The sequence below is a fragment of the Ischnura elegans genome, chromosome 3, assembly GCF_921293095.1.
Source record: "Ischnura elegans chromosome 3, ioIscEleg1.1, whole genome shotgun sequence".
Taxonomy (NCBI): domain Eukaryota; kingdom Metazoa; phylum Arthropoda; class Insecta; order Odonata; family Coenagrionidae; genus Ischnura; species Ischnura elegans.
The window spans coordinates 123,165,362-123,187,797 of record NC_060248.1 but is presented as its reverse complement, the minus strand read 5'-3'; the positions used below and the strand labels follow the sequence as shown (position 1 = coordinate 123,187,797).

Here is a 22,436-nt window from a genome sequence, read left to right as displayed (position 1 = left end):
GGTTGATATTTAAGCCGGGGGGAAGAAATGCTTTAAATAGCCATATGTATTTCAATTCGATGGAATTAAGTTTGAGTGGGTGGTCTGTGGGGGGAAGGGAGGCTAAAACTGATACATTGTAACAATGACTGAATTGACGCTGATGAGCGGCCGCATGTTTCGCCACCGGGATGGACGCAAAGTCAGAGGAAGTTCATGATGCCCTGTGGTTATTGATTCTTAGGTTAAGAAATTTCAGTTCTTAATGTGAGTTTTTTCATCTTTATTTTGTGTGTTCTGTGTGATACTGCCCATCCTTCAAAGGGTTTTTTCATGTTGCCAAAAAAATAATAAAACAAAAACAACATAACGCAAACCACAGAATAGATGATCCATTCAATATAAGCATTGAAGTCAGGGAGCGATTCATAAGGACTTACTTCTTCGAGATCATGCTTCTGTATGGAGGTGAGGCAGGAGCAATGATTGCAGAGGAGAAATCAAGCTTGGAAGCTTTGGAAATGTGATGTTATAGAAGAATGATGAAGGTCAAATGAAATAATGTGAATAAAGCGGAGGTTCTAGCTGGACTAGAGCTCGAACTGCCAACTAACTACATTAAAACTATTTGAAAACTACCTGGAAACTTAGCTGGCAGGGCTGAGAAAATTGAATATGCTTTAAAAAGTTTTTTTTTCAAGAATTCAATTGAAGTTCACTGAATGAGCACATAGTCTAGGTATTTCAATCAAGGCATTTCAAAAGTGAGTTTCAAAGGACAGGAGAGTAGCTCCACCACACTCAAACGAAACAGTTCCATGAGAGAAAACTTCAAGAGTGTACAAGGTGGTATCAAGCCAAGCAAATTTTAAATTATGTGCAACAAGTGAATTCAGCAAAGTTCAAGTCTGTTTGATAACAATTTAAGACAATTCATAATATTTCCAACCAAGTTAATACATTTTGCACTGTAATTGATATAATGGGGGTATAACTACAATAAATACGGAGGAGAGAGTAAAAGTTGTTCGGTTGTAAATGTACGACAGTGAATAAATTAATGCTATACTGGTATACGGGAAGCAGAAAACGGTAGCATCATTACTCAATTTCCCAAGAATTTCAGAAAATAATACTGATATACTATTAAACTGCTACTGCAAAATGTCCACAGAAACCTAACGCAACTTTTTCATCGCTGTTAACCATAAATTTGCGACCAAATCGAAAAAAATTGAAGCATATTAATAACAAGGCTACCCATGATATAAATACTTACTTTTCTTTTCTAGTTTCAACCATGCAATGAAACCTTTAGAATCTTCGTATTGCAATCCAAAATACCAAGTTTCTCGGAGACCAATAGTTCGACAAACTAAGTCAAATAAATCCCTGCCAGTGAATGTCCACTGCAAATAAAAACAATCACTATAAGCTTCTACGGAGAGCACGAGTCGTCACATACTATTAAGAACTTTTCATGGAATAACTGTAATATCCACTCATACAATGGGGAATAAAGGTGACAATTTCTAATATTTCCAGTACCTCCAACTTGAAGTCCAGTTCTGCATCCAAGGTACACACTTTCACGGGGAACGATTTTCCAGATTTCTTCTTTAGGAATGGCATTTTAAGGACTTGAAAAATATTTAGGGAGCTATGAAACATATAGCTTCACCACAACCAAATAATTAAACTGAGCCTCAGTTAACAACTCAAATTCCATTCCGAACATGCTGTCCACTTTATCTTGAGTGCTCCACTAGGCTATGCACAAAAATGACATAATGCCTTCAATATTAAAAATAGATGCACTTATTTACATTTGAAACCTAAAAACATGACTGACATACATGCATAACGCATGTATCATCGATGTCAACACCCGTAGCAAAACAGAAATTAGCCGCCAAGGACGATTCTTTTTTCTTCCAGATAAGTCTTAACTGTGCGCGATATATTGCCTTAAGATTCAATAATGTTGCTGAATGAGGGATTAATTTCAATTTTCGAGAAATAAATTTTTTTAAGAACTTACGAGAATACACACCCTCTAACCCTCATCTATTTGTATTCAGTCGACTGATTCTAATGACCGAATCATACATGCGGATGAACGGTACATATGATCGAATCCAACGTAGAGATGCGCATGGCGCTCCTGTTGTCGTGAGAGGTGGGATTTGAAAAATCTGTTGGATTTAAAAATGTTCATGGCGGCAGATTAATTTCTTTTCTACTGACAAGATGGTAAATGTTGAGATGAAAATTCACGTTTGGAGTAATGCATTTCATAAGTTTACTGTTTTAAATTCTTAGTACGTTACATATGTAACGTACTAACGTAACGTCAATTACCAATCAAAATATTTTGATTGGTAATTGGGTGTATTTACGCTATTTGGTTTACCCTTCATGTAGAGAACCCACCCCTTGGTAAAAAATAAAATAGAACGGTATACTTATGTAGTAATTACTTATGTATAGTTAGCTAATCACTAAAGAGTTTTAGAAAACCACTATGTATAATAGGGTTGTTCACCATATTTTTTTTATTTAAGAAATCGAAAGATCGTGCTTCAGAAGGAGCAATGACAATAATATTATGCTATTTTCTTCATTGTACATGTTTAGAGAAGGCTTTAAACAGTGACAAATTTTACGTTACGCCAAAAAGCCCTACTTCCATCTTGAATTGATGTGTGACGTCACAAGCCTGTAGATGCCCTACTGCAGTGTTGTTTAAGTGGCTCAGCAGGGTTATTCCACTTTTTTTCAAGATCTCCAGCGTCTGCCGCCAGATCAGTGTTTAAAGAAAATCCAAATTTATCCTTTAATAAGAGTAATAATAAGCAAAATTACCCTTACTTGTACATATTTATTGCTCATCATATCATAAATAGCACTACAACGTACACATTTCACGAGTTGTCTTTTTGATACGAATTATTCGAATATATTCCGAATCAACTGATTCAATGAAAAACTTGACTCACAATAAATAAAAAACACTAATAAAACATGATAATCGGTTTTCCAATCACTATGCACACGCTAAAAGAATTTGCACTCCTTGAAGTTCGAAAGATTCTCCACACCTCACTTCTCACTCATCACTAACGACTTAGAATCAGTTTACGTTATTTCACATTGACATTTCGAGGACAATGAAATGAATAGGCTGAAACAAATAGCTAAACCGGTTATTGTAACATCAAAAAACTTCGAATTTCACTATTACTCTTACCCGTACTCTTACCGTAACCCAAATATGACCAAAACAAAAACAAACAACAGCACAACGAAATTCGTGAAATGTAAACACTCGTGAATGCTCAAAATGAATAGGTAATAAAATCACACGGAACTTAGAAGCGAACAAACGATTGAAAATTAATATGCGTTCGATGTATCCCTAAAGCACAACTAGCTCAAATATGAAAAATATCCCCTAGGCAATAGTTAGATACCTTAGATCGAAATGTATAGGGTTGATTGAACTAGCATGGAAGAAATAAATAATTTCGTCGAAGCAGTTACATTCACAACTCACTTCACTCTTTACTTCATCGTCTATATGCAATCATTCACTTAGGTGTACATTAAGGGCACAAATTGTGTTCACTTGCACTAGAAGCACAATGAAAGTTCACTGCACGTAGTTTCCTAGCAAATGCAGCAATACAAAACTTTCAATTCCTGTCAACGCTACATACATTGCCTGCCTAACTTGAAGAATGGATTTCATGTCGCCTTGATCCATCCGGAAGCTTCATGCACAACATAGGCCATTTCAAAATAAGGAATAACCTTGGCAAATGTCCAGTCGGCATGCAGAGTACTCAGCTTGGCATCGAGCGATCGAGGGTACAGGCCAGCCGTACAGGCTTGTGTCGTCATCACCTCTATTTCAAGATGGCCGACCGTTTTTGGCGGCGTTTAAAATTGTTCGAATTTTGATTGCTAATAATTCCATCATTACTTTTTCAACGCATCTGTCATTCATCCCAATCAAAATGAAATTACATCAGAAGTGATATACATTCGTTTTTTTAGACAGTTTTGATAGGCTTGAACAACCCTATTCTGTAGGCATTATTTCTGAGCCTTATAGCTCGTCCTATATGTACAGCTGTATCATTCTTTATTGCAGGCACTGCTCAAAATATGATCAATATTATACATTTTTATACAAAATAACGTGTTTTTAATGCCATATAACACCTGTAAATAATCTTTCAGGCTTAATATGTGTTCGTGGAATAGACAAAAGCTATTTTGGATTTTTTCCATTACATCCCTAGTAGAAAAAAGTGTGTTCATTCAGTGTTCTTTTTATGTTCATTTAATGTTCAAATTGTGTTCCTTCTATGTTCACCGAATGTTCACTTTATGTTCTTTTTATGTGTTTTGTGACAGAAAGAACATAAAAAGAACACAAAATGAACACTCGTCTGTGAACATAAAAAGAACATAATTTGAACACAAAATGAACACTTTTTTGAACATCAAAAGAACACAAAATGAACATAAAAAGAACACTTTGTTGAACAACAAAGAAAAAGCTTTCACGGAAGTCCCATCATTACCATGAACACTTTCACATCTTTGTGAATCAGATGTCAGTGTTAGGATAAGTTCCAAATCATTTTATTTCCAGCTTTTTTTATTAGAAACGAACTTATACGTAGAAGCCAAATGCTCAGGCCTTATCCCTGTTTAGTATGCAATAAAGTACATATTGAGAGTGTTTTCAGGTGTTCCTTGATTGCATTCTCGGATCGTACAATGTCCATTTTTTGATGATATGCCTTCATTTTGGGATAATTTTCCCGGAAATTCATTATTTTAAATTTCTAGAAATATTATGGAAAACTGCTAAAAAATACAGTTTTGTGGATTTCAAGATGGCGAAATTCAAACTCATTTTTGGTAGACAGTCTCCAAAATCATCTGTATTACTTGTTTTATGTAAAGCTACTTGTCATGACACATGAACTGCAGTTATCCACAATCACCTCCAAGGAATGAGAATTTTTATACTGGTTTATTTTAAAGAACAACAAAGAAAAATGTTCATTTTGTGTTCAACATAGTGAACATAAAATGAACATATAAAAAAATGTTCAATTTGTGTTCACCATGGTGAACATAAAATGAACACTAAGTGAACATAAAATGAACGCATAAAAAAATGTTCATATTGTGTTCACCATGGTGAACATAAAATGAACTCAAAGGGAACACAAAATGAACATAAAGAAAAATGATCATTTTGTGTTCAACATAGTGAACATAAAATGAACATATAAAAAAATGTTCAATTTGTGTTCACCATAGTGAACATAAAATGAACACAAAGTGAACATAAAATGAACGCATAAAAAATGTTCATATTGTGTTCACCATGGTGAACATAAAATGAACTCAAAGGGAACACAAAATGAACATAAAGAAAAATGTTCATTTTGTGTTCACTGAGATGAACATAAAAAGAACATAAATTGAACATCAAAAGAACACACCAAGAAATTGGTGAACATAAAAGAACACCAAAAGAACATCAAAAGAACACTTGAACACTGAATGAACATATAAAGAACACCAAAAGAACACAATTTTTTCTACTAGGGATCTTAAGAATTAATGCATCTATGTCACTACTGCGGTTGGCGATGTATTGCATTCGGGGTTTATCCTAATAAAATTTATGCTATATATAAATTCTAGCTATAGCGACGGATTTATTATGAAATCAAGTTATGGTTTAAATTGATAATTGTCCCCCACAAAAAATTCCTCAGTTATCCATGAATGCCCCTATAGTGATTGGGCTAGAAGGGTGATTCCCCACCCATAGTGTGTAAATATATGGCAGAGAAGTAATCAATATTGCGATGGATAATGGAATGCATAAAACAGTTACAAAATCACTCCATTTCCCAAGAATTTCAGAAAGTAATAATTTTATCATGTTGAACTGCTACCACCAAATGGGTTCCTCATCCCTATTGATGCCCAAACCCCTGTCTTTGTCCCCTTTGAGCTCTAGATTTGGTACCCTCCCGGAGTCACTCCCATTTCCAAGGAGAAGTTCCTCAAATTCAGACTTGCTCCTTAGACCCAATGCAGTGGTGGATTAATAGGGCAGATTGCCATATGTATTTTCAAGCCGCTGCACCCAGCAATTTATGAAAAATGGCAATCTTTAAGGTGGCTCTCCCATAAAAGCTTTTATTTTGCCGTCTTACAGGCATCATTTCATATAAATGAGAATAGATGAATTCATATAAATTGCCATGGGAAGACATTCTCCTGGACTGGAAATCAAACCATGGACCTTTGGCTTTCCAGGCCACTGCACCGACCACTTTGCAATCCAGGTTCCTTTATACACATGGCAACTATACTAAGGCTCACATCAATGGATTTTAGGCCATCAATATATATCCATCAAGGATGGCAACTGAGGGAGAAAGGACTTCAATGAAGCCATAACCAGTTGAGAGCCTCAAACCTACACGAAAGCCATATATGGCAGTTATGTTTAATGTAATCACATAAATTTATGTAAATTTCCAGTGGCGCCGACTCCATGGGGCTTGGGGGGGCCCGAGCCCCCTCAATAATTCGCTATGGGTGTTGGGAAAAAAGTTTCAGGCTTGTCGATTTTCCCCGGAGTGTCCAGATATCGAGATTAGAGTTCTCAGTGTTCTAATGTTGATCATATGACTCTTCTAAAATGTTTAAAAAACTGACAACTCACTACTTATAAAATTTCCCGGGGCAAGATCCCCAGTTTGGGCCCCCCCAATATTTTTCCAAAGTCGGCGTCCCTGTAAATTTCATCCCCCATTAATGCAGCAGGATAGAAATATTTTGTTGCTAGAGAGTGCAGGTTTCAGGCTCTCTACCAGTTGTAGCTTCATTAAAAGATGAAAGAATTCAAACTGTTTCAAAATTAATGCGCTACCTTGTTATGCTCCGTCAATTTTCAACAAAACTTAACAGACACCATGTGAATAAAATCTTGGGTGAAAAATCAACAATTTATTGAGCAATATCCTTGTTTCACATATATGTACTGCACAAAAAATTAAGGAATGCCATAACAACCTTTGAAAATAACAATTGGACTCCATAAAATAAGCCTATCACTATACACTTTTCAGTTTTCTTCTGCATGGACTCTAGTCAGCTCATCAAGAGATGTAGGATACTTGGTTACTGGGCAACATCCATGTTCTCTCACATAGCTGAATATACAACGGAAGCAGAAAACATATCTGTAAAAAAGTTAAGAAAATAGAAAATTATAACTATGGATTTGCTAATATTGAAGTCATAAATTTTTTTCTTGTAGAATGGAACAAATACATCCTGCTCTACACACAGTATTTATGATAATTGTGGATAGGTTGGTTTCCTTTTTTTTGCATTCCAATTCTGGTTTGGTTACTGGAAGCAGTTCTCAATCATTTCATTTTCAAAGCTTAATTTTTATAGTGATATTGATATGGGCTTAATAAAAGCTTCCTAAATTCGAACCTCTAATCATCTCATAAGTGATTGCATCCACAACGCGCCCAATCTTAAGTTTGTAATGTAAATGGTGCTCAATCAAAAGTTTTCAAATTGTATTTACCACAAATGATTACAGTACTAATTTATTCTGGCTTTGGCTCTGACCCTGGTTCCAAGTCCAAGAACTGGTGGAAACAATAACATAACCAAACCATACATAATGATAATGAGAATCCCAAAATTAAGTTCTTCTTGGGGCTGGAGAGTAATTCTTTTTGTTGCTATTAGCCAAAAAGAAGTGAATTTTCCCATGCTTTATCAGAAAAGTGAAGGTCTCAGTGAGATAACCAGTCTTGCCTTGGCAGCCGTTAAGAAGATCTAGGCTTAGATATACTCATACATACATTTCTGGGTAATTCCACTCAAATTGGAACAGGTGATGGATTGGGTAATCAATTTTGACCAAATTTGCAAATCGTCTTGATTACAAAACAAACACACCCAATCCTTTACTTAATACGTGCAACAGTTATCAAGATATTGCAAAAAAACATCTTTGCAATAGCTCTCATTTATCTAGTAATAATGAAAATAGAAAAGTATGCAATGGCTCATTTTCCAGTTCTTGAGAAAGATGATCAGAGGAACATTTTATGAAATTTGAGCATTTTAATGATGTATATAATAAATTGAAATTTTTTTATTGATTTTTACCCATAGCTTCCTCCTTGATTTTCCTCAAGTTTTAAATGATATAAGAACAACCCTTCTCTACAAGTTAAAAAAAAGTTTGTCAGGGATAATGTTTCACTTTGAGAGGAAACAAATTGAGAGAAGGCATTTCACTAGTCTCCTGCCACATATGCATTCGGCACTCACACAAAATGCTCATGGATTGGCTCTCCAGATATCATCAGAACTCTTCATTCTCCTTCGTTTAAATAAATGTTCACTGCATACTAACCCAGTGATTTCCTTTTCCCATGTCTCAAGCCATTTGATTCCCAGTGAATGGGTCACAGCAATTTTCCCTTTTGATCGAATTCAATTTGAATAGAAGTTGAAAAATAATTTGTATATGTAATTTGAGAGTAAAAGTAATTACCCAGATATTGGAAGTACTGTCTCCACTCTCCTTGGTCCCAAACAAAGTGGGCATTTTCCACTGAAGCGGTTATTTTCATCATTAGACTGAAACATAGCATGAAATTATGATATTGTACATGAACTCATCACTAAGCATAATATGCATTGCATTAATATTTATTAAAGCCATAGTTGATACACGTTCTTTTAAAATTAAGATGGTATGAAAATAATATTCCCACAACTTTAAAACACAATACATACAATTAAAATATAATAAAAGTGAAAATAAATTCCCTTCACTGAGAAAACAACTTTGCTTATACAATGGAGTAACTGAAAGAGTTCTCCGGATTGAAATATAATTAACTAAAACAATAACGGCAGCCAATACTACTAGTTTCTGAAGAGGGGTAAAGGATGCGGGAGTGTTTTGATGGCAAGGTATCATTACATTCCACTCTGGTATCAAAATAATGACTATTAATACCTCAGCAAAATAATCCTACATATAGTGAATTCAATTTAAATACCAGGAATAATAAATTATAAATGTCCATGGAATATGGGATGGTATGGTCAATAATTATAGGAGTAAACTTAAACTATTTATTTAACTGTCCATAAATATCAGAAAAAATGGATGAAATGCTCTGATTTTTAATGGAGATTCACAATTCTGCTGTTATATTTCTTGACCATATTTGTCTCCACCAGATATACAGCCAGAAGTTTGCTTTTCAGGGGGTGATTGTGTGGTATGTGGGTAGCTAGAACTGATATCTCATTGCCATTTTGTAAACATCAGAGAACCACACATTTCATTACATCAGCTATATATTTTGTTTGCATAAAGCGGAGAGTTAAACCCATAATTGGATACTGGCAGACATTTAAATGTAACTATGTACTTTGAAAATGAAGAGTCAGAGGATAGATTCCATTGGGCTAGGGGCCTCCTTAGCAGATTCATTGCGGGTAGCCGTGACAAGGAGAAAAAGTGGTGGAGTCTGAAGCTCCCAAAGCCTGTGCTATGTGCCTGATCTCTGCCGGACCAGAGTGTCAAGTTCGCTTCATGGTCTCCAATCTGTAGCAGAAAACTCCTCCACCACTTCAGGTTCAGTTCAAAAATGTAGCAAATGAAATATCACTCTGCTCCAAAGGAGATGGGTAGATATCAGTGACCTTGTTCAAGGCTATGGAGCGGAGCAATAAGGATAGGAGATGCTGCATTCCAGTTAGATTCCCTGCTTTGCATGCAATTGGTAATGACTCCATAAATACATACAGGCTGATGCGCAACTATTTCCTAAGAAATATTAGACTGAAGTTTGAAAAGTAACAAGGCACGATTCTTAATAAAATGAAAGCATGGAATAAACACACGATTAGTAAAATTAAGTGATTGCAGAGTAACCAGCAAGGCACCTTTGCAAAATCACCCTTAAGAGACTGAATAAGTGAAAAATTCATTAAACGCCCCTACATATTATTGTTACATATATTTAAATGCTCCAAATTTGTTACCTATTTGTCTCAAATACGCATTTCAGAATTGGCAAAACATCTGCACATCTAGAGGGAAATTTCTATACAGGAAAAATCATAAGCCTTGACCAGGAATTTTTTCCCTTTGAACTTCGCACTTTAAAATACGTACAAGGTATGACCATGGAGGATGATATCAGATATCATGTCCCCTATTTTGGGCTATTTATTATTATCATTTGGGCTATTATATTTGTGATAGGCAGCTGCAGGATACTCCTAATAGCTAACTCCCATTATAGACTAGATCTCATTTTGGGTAACTCACCTCCAGAGTGGGGGGTTCTGGGATGCTTGGTGGCTCCAACACACTTCCCTTGCCTCCTTCAACATTCCACCAGTTTAAAAACTGAAGAAAAAAGGCACCCATCTCTAGAGAATGGCTCAAAACATTCCCCACCACCGTCAAAGCAAGTGCTGGGAACCTAAAATTCATTAAATACATATTCAAACAGATGGAATATGACCTTGAACATTTAAAGAGCTAAAACACACATGCAGTTCAAAAGAATTGGCAGGAAGGATGAATAAGCGGCATTCTTCTCAGGTTCTCCACTGAGTCAGATTTCCCATAGGAGACTTCCAAATGCTTGACCAGGGGATTGTCATCAAGGAGGAGATACCTGTGAGTTGAGCACCAAAATATTGGCTGCTGAAAACCTGACCAATTAGAGCACCTGAGAAGAATTTATGCATCTAATTCACTAGAAAGCCTATGATCCTGTTTCAAGAATGAATAGGATGGACAAAAAAAAAAGAGGTACATATCAGAAACTTTTTGAGAAAGCAATAATTCTCTATAATTTTAAGAAAATCATACAGCATGCACTCAAAGGCATACAAAGTATGAACCTAAATAAAAAAATATCAACGTCATGAAATACACTAATGCCATTAACACTTCCAAAATATTTCACAAATATGTGAGCAACAGGAAAATGAAAGAGGGTTGGCAAACCAAAGCATGATTCAAGGGCTATAGCCAGAACTGAGATACATGTAAATGGTAAACACTCAATATATACATGCTTTACAAGGCCTAAAAAGAATTGAAGGTGGAGTATTAAATCCTGTAGAAAAGTGAACCATGGAAATGTAGCATGAGGTATGAATGGATTCCGGAAGAGGAACTAAACAACTAAAGTTAGGGCGATGCCAAAATGTATGGCCAGACACCAATAACAAGAGAAGTCTTCAAATTTTGTGATGTTATCTTATCAACTTTTCTAGGCATGGACAGAGGGCATGAGATCTACATAAGCAAGGTAAAAAAGCATAAAGATTGGAGAGAAAACGGAAACCATGACTTATTCTGGGAGAAACTGAAATTATGTGACAAAATACAGATTTTTGTGGGTAGTTGATAGTCCTTCCATCAAAGCCTGGATTCATTAATAGATTACCTTTACGGATACAGTAAAATATCTTTACATCGCAATGGAGGGGACCAAAATTGGGGTAATTTGATGCATGGAGGTTCACTATATGGAGGTTTTAGTGATAAGCACCATTTTTTCATATCCTTTGGAATTGAAAGGTACTACTGTCATTTAAAACATTATATTTATGTGTTTAAACAAACATGCATGCATTAGTGAACATATATTTATTATTTAATGACAACAGAAAACGAGCGCTATCACGTGATTTTTACCATGATTTGAGAGGAAACATTGTGATCCCTCTCAATTCAACAGTCACTTACAATGATTAGGATAGTTAGATACCCTTTTTCTCATTTTCTGTTAGGTATGCTCTCATATGGAATAAAATGGCCATAACTGACAGTCAATGTGAAAATTACATTATATTAAAGGTGTATAAGAAAAAAATGAGCGTGAAACATTTATTGCTGAAAATGTCTTTCCATGTACGTAATTGCGGCTGCATTCATGGTCTCTTGTTGTCTTGGTACGATTTGTGGAGTTAGTTTGGCCATCTCGGGGGTATCTCCTTGGTATAATAAGTGGAGGTTTTACGAGGTAAAGAGGTTTGCCTATAAATTTACATGTAAATCAGACAGGACTGTAGGGGTGGTATGAAGTATGGAGGTTTACGATGTAAAGAGGTTCACTACATAGAGATTTTAATGTAGTATGTTTGAGATGAGTAATGAATAATTAGGAATCAATAATATCTGACAGAACCAAACCTTAGTTTAGGAAATAGTTCACTCCTCCATATGTTTTTCCAATGCCATTCAGTTTCAGTATCTGCTGAGGAGTTGGTAAGGGTAAGACTGGAAAGTGACAGCAAAGGACTATGCGTTGGTGATACTCCAGCCATGTATGTTAGTATTTGGATTAAGCAAACACTTTCCCATGCAGCGTGGAACAATCCATGGCTTTGAATGATGACATTTTCAAATTTGGCTCTCCATCCCTGCAGAGTATAGTAGGCACACACAGTTAGTTGCTTGATACTGAATTTGCATCTGAACACAGTAACTATCCTTTTAAGGCCTGTTTACACGATACATTAACACGTACGAGTTAATGTCTGTTTGCATGAATGATTTTTGTGGACTGGAACGGAACTTGTATGAATGCATGAACCAAATTAGAACAGGTTCTATTTTCTGTGCATGCATTCGCACAAGTTGGGTGGTTACACAGTGAATTTTGGTGTTTATTCTCGCATTCATACATTTAGACATTAACCTGTACGTGTTAATGCACCATGTAAAAAGGCCTTAAGGCCCAAATTTTTCCAGCATCAGAACTTACCTCACCTTCCGTGGACAGACTGCTACTGGATGCTTTTCGCTCCTTCACCCAATTGTCTATCTTTATTTTTAGGTACCTGACAACCACAAGGGTAAATAGGGACGCTCGCAAATGACGACCAGTAAGCCTCTCAGATCCAATAGGAACTCGGACCAGACCGTAAAAATTCTCAGAGAAAGATGCTCCTGATTCAAGCAAAAAAACAATTGCTGAGTAAAAACGTTTTCTTCAAAAGAAATTCCCACTATGATACCCGATTATGTCTTTAGCTGACAATACAAATAAGATACGTACCATGCTTTCTCAAGTAGTGGTATTGAACAATTAGTTGCATTAAAAAATATGTTTCTTGAAACCAATTGGAAACCCAACCAAACCTTTCTGGATTCCGAGTTGCCAGAAACTAAAATGTAATAAGATTAACAACCAGTGAGTTATCACGAAACTAGAATCAAGTATTAAAGCAATACTATTTTACATTAAAAATGTTCACCAAGTAATATCCACATTGGTAATATCATATGTAAACACAGTCAGATCAACGCTTGCCGGTATAATCATAAAAATTTAAATTATAAGGAGAATAAAGATGTGAAAAGATTAGGTAATATGAGGATTGAGTGGAGAGCTGCGTCAAAACAATCTTGAGATTTTTGACCATTGATGAGGATGATGAAAGAGAATAATCATTGCGCTAATAAATAGAACAGACTACGTTCATAGTAGACTGTGACAAATACTTGGTTTAAATTTGACTATAAGATACTCAAATCTCCCCAAGTTGCTCAAGGCTAGAAAATATATCACGATACCTGGGCAAGTTGATGGCATGAAGGATGAATCGTAGAGGCAAGGGATTCTTGGGCTAATAACTCGAATATTGACGGTCTGGGATAGGAAACGGCTGTCATGTGCGCTCCTCTTTCTGCCATTATTCAGCCCTCGGTAGTGTACGCACCAATTATAAAATAATTGAACATTCACGCTAACTGCTCATGGCTGAATATGAATCTCGAAGGGAATACATTATATTTACATTCGACTCCCATCCCTAGACAGGAAGGAAGAGAATTAAATTTTATGGAGGTAATTGACATCCTCATAAGTTTAAAACCAGTGATAAAAATTCATCGAAATAAAAATAATTGTTTTACCTATTATCGCCGCATTACCGGGTCAACATCAATGGCAAGGAGGGAGTAAAATCTTTGGCATGAGATATCAAAACATACTACTTTCTGCGAAACCTTAGACCATATAAGAACTAGACCCGCTATTCCCCACCCCTACCCATGTCTCGCCGTGTGGCCAACATCTCCCCTCCGCTCCCTTCCTTCCCCATCCACTTTTAAAGAGACGTGACGTCACGGTTGGGACGCTCATCGTCGTAGCGCATGGCTATGAATGGGGATTCACTGTATCACTGCGGTATTCTGACCATTTCCTTCGCGATTTTTCAATTAAAAGTACTAATATTTATTGCGTTATGTACGAGAAGTATTCTCTCAGCCATGGTTGGATTGGTGAACTTACAATTAATGAACAGTGGCATTTTTCGGCATTGGCAGCGACGAAAAAATATTGTGGCAGTAAAATGAAGACAAAGCCCTTTGTAAACTTCCGCAGATTTTTTTCTTATCTCGTTAGCGATCAAGCATCATTCGGAACATCGTTATAAAAACATGAAATCTTGCACAAAAGTTGTAAACGGGGGGAATTTTAGAGAGGAAAAGGGTCATGGTGTAAAGAATTTGCCGGTCGTTCACGAAGTAACGCGGCAACGCCTTCGCATATAGTAATTTTTAAACGGTCAATTATGCGATGCAAATTGAAGTGCGCGCTAGCGCTACTAAAAAGGGATTTCAACAAATCAGAATTCATATTATTTAGGTAAGTAATTTAGTTATTTCATAAATGCATAATTTTTTACTTAGCAGACAGCTCTCGTGTTATTTATATTTTGCGATGGTGGAAAAAGGTCGCCGGCTTTGTAAGTGACACCTACGATTTACGTACGCTACGGAAAATTCTGGGAATAAATAATACCTATTAACATATTTATAATTAGAAAGAAAGAGAGGATTGGATTAAAATAATTTTAAAGATAAATTTGCTTTAAAACAATCAATTATATTTAATTCATTGAATAACTTAATAAATATATTCTTGTAATTTTGTACGTATGTACTTACCGAGTTTTCAATAAAATTTTTTGAAACTATTTATGACATGATTTTATTTTATAGATTTTTGTCATAATGCGTAGCAAAATAGAGGATGCAAATTCAAAGATCATCTAAGAAGTGAATCTCATTTTATTAAAAAAATCCAGGAGCGATTACTTTGTCTAATATGTGAAATGTAACGGGTAATTTTTTATTTTTCACGGCAGTAGGAATGATATTTCGAAGCACTTGGAGACGCAAGAGCATTAAAGATATTTAAATACTTCTACATCTTCCTCCAAAATACAGAAATTTATAATAAAAACGAAGAAAAGAAACTTGCATCAGCAGAAGGATGTCTTTCCATGCCATTTTCCATAGTCATTCCTTCAGATCTAAGGCCTGTGCATCACAAGTTATCAAATCGGTTTTGCAGCGCACATGATACACAACGCCGTTCAAACAGATGCTGTTTTGTTGCCCGCAGATGTGGAAAATATTGTCATTAAAATATATTTCTATTTCTACATTACACTGTGCGTCTTCAAATGCCGAAAGAATTTTGTGAAACTGCGGAAGTCGCATGTATAAGAAAATACTTGGTTACTGAAAAACGCGCTAGTTACCTCTTTAGTCAGCTGTATTAGATAGAATTTTTAAATTATACCACACCATGAATTCCTACTTTCTATATCAGGCTTAATGCCCTATAATTGTAGAAGAGAGTTTTGAAAAAGAATCCTCAAATTTAGCTAGAGTTTAAAAACAATCAATCACCTTTTTTTAAAATACTATTGAAGTTATTGAGGGTGATAAAATTTTGGTAATCGAAGTAGCGAATCAAGTTTAAAATATCTGAATCAAAAGCGGTCAGAAAGTCAAAGCGGTCGACTAAAATCTCTTTGACTTTGACCCCCAATATGACTTTCGGAGGTCAAAATAAATTGTTGTACGGATGAATGAACTGCGTAACTGACTTTGGCACCCTTCAAAACCTATGGTTTGACACGTTGGTTGTCATGATGGCCAGACATTTAACTCTATGACCTTTGACCCCCATTGAGACCTCGGTGGTCAAAAAATCAACAATATGGTTCTATTAACTGAAAAATCGACTTTGGCACCCTTCAAAACATATGATTCGAAACCTGGGTGTCACGATGGCCGGACGTTTATCTCTATGGCCTTTGACCTCCGTATTAACCTTGGAGGTCAATTAGTGAATAATACGGGTATTTGGACAACACCAATGACTTGGGTCCCCTATAAAATCCATGGATCGACACCTTTGTTGGTATGCTATTCTTTTGGCCACCCTTATGACCATGACGGTGACCTTACTGGGTCAACGGTTGAATTTTCGTAAATGAAAGTGTTTTTTTCGGGTTTCTTGTGTTCGAAAACCCAAGAATTGACATTTTGGTCAATGGAATTCAGACATTTTTCAATCTCTTGCTTAAACTCAACAAAACTTAGGACCTTTCCCCATATAAGTGTGCCAATTTTCATGAATATTCTTCGATGCAAAGTTACTAAAATTACGGGTTAAAAATGACACACGACCGTTGGGACAGTCTTAATATTCATTTTCTAGAAATGTCACCGTTAGGTTAATCTACTAGTAATAAGTAATATTTCTAAAATAATTTTGCCTTTTTATGGACCACTCCCTTCACCCTTTGTGAGATATCGTGGGATTTTGCTCCGCTTCTTCTTTCTAATCTCACGTAGGATTTTTCAAAATGCGTATTTTCAGTTTAAATACGTTAATCTCGGCTTCATTGTGTTGGGTTCATAAATAAAACAATTTGTTTAATTACTTTTATTGAATATTACCGAGATCGCAATAAACTGGTTTTTGCGGAAAAAATTACGTGATACTTTCCAGAACCCCTTCTTTTTACCTAGAGGGGGTGAAGCCATGGTCTAGGGGGAGGAAAGCCATGGTCTAAAGGGGGAAGCCATGATCTAGGAGGGGGGGGGGGGTGCGAGCCAAGTTGTGACATTTTAGCATGGAAAAGATGAATGAAACCAACATTATAAGAAAATTATAGCAGCGCTTTATTGGTTAATGAGATTATTTCCTTTAAAAAAAATAGTGTTATTTCAGCTACTTGTCTCATACTAATACATATCATTTTTCGTTGGTTTGAAGAAATTTTTTTTAATACTTTCGTTTCAATTCGGTACTGATTTTACTTAAAGACTTTTGCGATTTTTGCTTCTAGGGGGTCAGCTGCTCCCCCTGCCCCTCGCTGGGTACGCCCATGTTTACATATGACATTCTTAATCAATTTATTTTATACGATCGCTTCTCGCTTTATCTTGATTTATTTAGCTTTTTGCGCAGAGTCAAGGCTATAAAATGCCTTAGTTCATCGTAAAAATATATTTATTAAGTGTATAATCATTTTGCGTGCCCAATATCGTCACTTTTCAGCGACTTTGCAGCGTATGAGCGTTAAAATATCTCAAGCGCGCATACGGAATATCGTCTGCAGTCCCAACCGTGACGTCACGCTCCCTCATCCCACTCACTTCCCCGCCGTGCGATGTTGGCCACAGCGTTCCGCCCGAACGGCAGGTCTACTTACTTAAATGGTCTAAGTGCGAAACAAATGACAATCGTACGTCGCAATCCGCATCATGGCAAAATCAGAACGCGGGAAAGTCGGTTTCGTTTATGTTAGAATCATAAATATCAACTCTATGGTTAGACTATTCCGGGGCACGTTGCAGAAGTGGAAATAGATTTAAAGGTCTGAATATGAATGAAAATTCGAAAATTCTGCATTAATCAATTATAATATTTTTTATTGTAATATTCCGCGTGATTTCATTTTCATTCCGCGTAAGACTTAATGAACAAATATTTGGTAATTGCGGTCATAAAATTAAGTTGTTTAATTATTCCTCTCGAAAAATGGTCTAAGGATCTTGAAATATTTATTTTTGACTGTTTATGTTTTGGATCAACATAAAAATTGTATCAAATCATCAACATAACTTGGACTTAACTAATTTTTCAGATAGTTATTTGTCCAAAATTATCAATCGAAATGAGTATGCGCACATATTACACCTACTCTTATCAAGTTTTTGCCGAGAAATTTATTAAATTTTACTGAAATTTTCACTGTGATATAAAAAGAACTCACGAAAACTGGTCGTGCTAGTTTTCATTCTATGCTATCATAAATAGAAATTGAATAATTTATATATTTGATTGATCCACTAGCACACTTAAAAAATAAAAACTTATTCTTCTATGAAATAAACTTTTTTGAAAAACTTCCAATTAAAGCTTGTGAATTATTATATCAAGTATTACACCGAGTCAGATATTTTATGCTAGATGACGTTTCGCTTTAGTTTTTTTCTTGCATCCTCAGCGCCGAGGTAAGATACCACAGTTTTGTATTTCTGAACTTTTATAAGATTCTGCATCAACTTGGTTAATCTGCATCTACATACTACCCAGCAAGGCGTATGGCGGTGGTGTCAGGATACCAGCCATTTACAATTAAAAAGGAAATGCTCTAATGAAATCACCCCTTCCATTTATTACAGTCCTTCATCGTGCTTGGGAAAAACGAATTCCCTTACCTATCCATTCAGCAAAATATCTCTCTTATTTTATCGTTTCTGTTGGACCTTAAAATGTAGTGGGGTTCTAATGTGATGATCTCCGTTTCACTCTTAATGATATCCATTCTCAATAGGGTGGTTTCCTATTATTTTTTTATTGCCTTAATCGAAAGATTATTACTCCTGGAGTACGTATTTCACGCTTTTAGATTTTTAAATGACAATATCTATTTTTCGCGATTAAATGAAAAGTGAAAGATTTCAAGCGCGCGAAAACGCGACGCTCAAGTATGAATGCTGGGAAATATCTCCGTACGTCGTATTTCTGGTTCCCCCTCCCGCCCGGTGAGGTGACCTTGAGGCGAGGCTTAGCGCTGATACGTCGCAGGCTGCCAGCGGGTTGCTGAGTACCTTGCTGAAAGGTAGCGCTTGGCTTAAAAAAGGTTTATTAATACCTTATCAAACGAAGAAAAATTTCTGACCTTAGCCAGTTTTAGTAGGTGATTATTAAGACATGTTTCCCTGAGCTCTGTGCCTCATGCATGCATTGGTAACCTCAGACGATGTAGAACTCCTATCCTCTCGTGTAGAAACTAGGTCCCTGTGACGTCACGTGGAGTGGAATCGCATGGGCGCCAATCTGGCCTTTTTCAAATGAGGATAAAATTTGACCCTTGCCATTCGTCTAAACCGGTATTTCAAAAACCAAATAATTTGTGTATTATGAATACACTAATGGTGGGTAACGAATCGCAATCAATGCCTTTCGTTTTCTTTGATGAAGGAAACTACCCTATTGTTCAAGCAATCCAAGTCTAGCGCGCCAGTGGCGCAGCGAGGGAGGGTTTCGGGGGATAAAACCCCCCAGAGCTCAGAGAAATTTTTAAGTTTAATCTATTTTACTTAATTGGATTGATATTACTAATAGAATAGTCTAAGGATTAAAATATCGCTCACAAAGCCGTAAAATCAAGCCGATGGATTTCGGAAAGAAAAATCGGAAATTATTATTTACTTGCTCAGAGTTATCTCGTGGCACAACTTGGAACTAATTTAAGAGTTGGAATTTGACATTTCAGTCGTGGCCGGATGTATAGTACATGTTCAGCTTTTGTCAAATTTTGGTGAGTACCGCCTAAAATTTTTTTCCTGACTTTAGCACTGGGATGCAGTGAATCTCCTTCAGTAAAAATGGCATACTCCTGCTAATGGCATACTCTGCCACCGGCGTTATCTCGAGTTGCCAAAGACGGAAGTGATGACGATGCTCCTTCATGTATGTCTCTACCGTCCAACCCGTCTCGACGATATAAACTTAACCGCATTCACTTGGAGTGCGTTTAACTCTTGGTACTCTTAGTCTGCCACGATCTTGCGCTCTAACAAGTCTGTTGCGATGTCTGTTGAGAGGTAGATGATTTTCCGGATGCTGAGCTTAGCCCAGGCCCGGAACTAGGGCGGGTCATGGCACGATCACCTTGATACTCACGAGTACGATACATTTATGATGATGTATGTGTATCTAGATACTCATGCGTGCCTAGGTGGTCGAGGTGATGGAGGACACGTGCCCCGGGCGGCAGATTTCAAGTGGACGGCAAAATTTGAAAAGTTTATTTTTAAAAGTTATTAAACTTTTTCAAAACTATACTACCACAATAAATATTTTTTGATTTTATTTGATTTTGTTGCACATTTTATAACCTTTAATATACTGACATAGTATACCAAATCATTTTCTTCATTATTAGACACAACACCAGAATTAGCGTAACTTATGGGTCTGTTTTACTATCATTTCTACTATTGCTACAAACTAGTGGCCAGAGCGCTCGGCAGCGGGGCGGTTGCAGCGAAAACAGCGTATCGTGGTGTGTTACTACGAGTGTTTTTCAATGTAAGTGTCATGTGTGTATTACTATGTTTAACTGCATTAATATTTTTGTCATTAACAAGTGTTTTTCATGAATGAAACTTCTTAATATACGGCGTGTAATTTCAACTGCTGCATCTAAAAAATGAACTGACCAAGGTATCATATTTTACTGGTGCGGAAAAGGGAAGAGTGGGGATGGGTCAGGTGGGGGGGAAAGGCAAACTGATGTTTGCCCATCCTGACAAAACTCCTAGTTCCGGCACAGGCTTAGCCAATACCTTCAATATCCTCCTGGAGATACTGGATACTGTGAAATTTTTTACGGTAAATCCCTGTTGGTGTTATACCAGTATTTCCCGGAGTTCCATTCCACCCGGGCAATATCATGGCCGGTAAAAGCTCGCTGCCACCTCACCCCACTGCCTTTAATCCTCAAGGAAGCAGCAGCTTTCTTAATTTCCCCACTTTCATGACTCGCAGGAGCCAACTTCCCCTCCTCCGCTGTAAATGGGAGTCTACGTACATTTTGGTTTTCTTCATTCAACACAGCGTGTCATCGGCGCTACAGTGCATGAGGAAGGATTGACAGTGCACGCGAGCAGCAGATAGAAGTAAAAATATCCCCAGATTTATGATCCCCTCTGTCTGATATCGCGGGATTCAGGATCGCGGGTTAGAAGACCCACTGTGCTTGCAATGATGTAGTCGACTTTGTGTTGGTACAAATGAAAAATAGGAAATTCATAATAACAGTTTTTTTTATTTATTTTTCAAATTGCAGTGAATTTTGTGAAATACAGAGTTTTGTTGAAAAGATTCAGTGGCGAAGAAAATAACTTCATCTTTGAATTGAGATATAATGGTCATTGGCTGGAAAGCATTACGGTATCATTAAAACGTTTTGGTGGTTTATGAATTTTCATGTCTCACGCACCCTAATTTGCGAGGCTAAACCATTTTTATGCCTTGGAATAATTGCTTTTTTTCTGTCACCACCTAAGGCTTGTTTGATATTTCATTTTAACATTTTGTAAATTACTTGATAAAGAAAATTTAAAGGCATTTTAGCTAAAAAATCATTAGTTATTTTTGTTTATTGCTTGTTCATAGTATTTTTCCTTTACTCAAAACATTTCTTTTCCGAAATATTCTTGGTCAGCTCTGACGAACGGCGAAATCTGTCCGTATTGTCCTCGTTTATTCCCTGAAAAGAAAGTAAAAAAAGTCAAGGAGAGGCTAAATTTTGCGCTTTCGCGCAGTAAACGAAGGAAAAGCAATCGATTTCACATTAGCTTAAGGGCCCTCCCAAAACAGCGCGGTTAATTGTGACATGAAGCATTTTAAACCTCATCGGATGCAACGTCCCATCCATCAGTCACCTTAAAAGCAGTGTTTTTACTTCTGCGAATTCAACTATTTCATCGAATCTGCATATCTTTGGAATTGAGTTTTTTTTTAGAGCAACACAAATGTTATGGAAGCAGGTCATTCATTATTACATTTACATTTTGAGTCCTTCTGAGCCATGGGTGACTCAGCAGGAGGTTCACCGCCTTCTACTTTTCTCATTTTTGTAATTTAAACATACATAGTGATAATATGCATAGCATAATACAAACAAACAAGTGATAATATACATAGCATAATACAAAAATTATCATGTTTGCAGTTCTATCATTAAAACAGTTTAAACATAATTTTATAAATTAACACCGGTGCACCTGCCATCAAATTAAAATTTCGCAATTGAAAAAAAACAAAAAAATATAAAATTATAGAATATTAAAATTGAAATCTTGGTAGTTGTAAAATATTCATAGGGTTTAGCCAATTCTATCGTTGCATATGCACGATTAATATCCTTCATTGCATTTGCGCATTTGAAAGAAGCACCACCAAGTGACTTTTGTTTGACGTAGGTACACTGGAGGAGACGTTGAC

At 36.4% G+C, this 22,436-nt stretch overlaps 2 protein-coding genes across 2 annotated transcripts in view; both read right to left on the bottom strand.

The window, feature by feature from the left end:
* The window catches only part of LOC124156488 (merlin), a 32,166-nt gene extending 30,092 nt beyond the window's left edge, over positions 1-2,074 (bottom strand). Inside the window, exons 1-2 of the mRNA XM_046531059.1 lie at positions 1,528-2,074; positions 1,259-1,388 (exon numbers count right to left, since the gene is read on the bottom strand). Of these exons, the coding sequence (XP_046387015.1) occupies positions 1,259-1,388; positions 1,528-1,650 (253 nt within the window). The 5' untranslated portion in view covers positions 1,651-2,074. The remainder of the gene's footprint in view (positions 1-1,258; positions 1,389-1,527) is intronic.
* Positions 2,075-7,017: 4,943 nt separating this feature from the next.
* On the bottom strand, positions 7,018-14,127 carry LOC124156487 (peroxisome assembly protein 12). Its single transcript, XM_046531058.1, has 8 exons — positions 14,021-14,127; positions 13,679-13,917; positions 13,161-13,269; positions 12,867-13,051; positions 12,293-12,522; positions 10,409-10,565; positions 8,612-8,697; positions 7,018-7,268 (listed from the first exon to the last, which is right to left on the bottom strand). The coding sequence occupies exons 2-8, from the start codon at positions 13,796-13,798 to the stop codon at positions 7,151-7,153; spliced, it is 1,005 nt and encodes a 334-aa protein (XP_046387014.1). The 5' UTR covers positions 13,799-13,917; positions 14,021-14,127; the 3' UTR covers positions 7,018-7,150.
* Between the last annotated feature and the right edge of the window lie 8,309 nt (positions 14,128-22,436).

Coding starts and splice junctions, on each gene's coding strand:
- LOC124156487 (XM_046531058.1), bottom strand. CDS start 13,798: ATGGCAGAAAGAGGAGCGCACATGACAGCCGTTTCCTATCCCAGACCG. Junction 13,052..13,160: donor CCACTACTTGAGAAAGCATG/GTACGTATCTTA, acceptor TGCTTGAATCAG/GAGCATCTTTCTCTGAGAAT. Junction 8,698..10,408: donor CAGAACCCCCCACTCTGGAG/GTGAGTTACCCA, acceptor GCTATGTTTCAG/TCTAATGATGAAAATAACCG.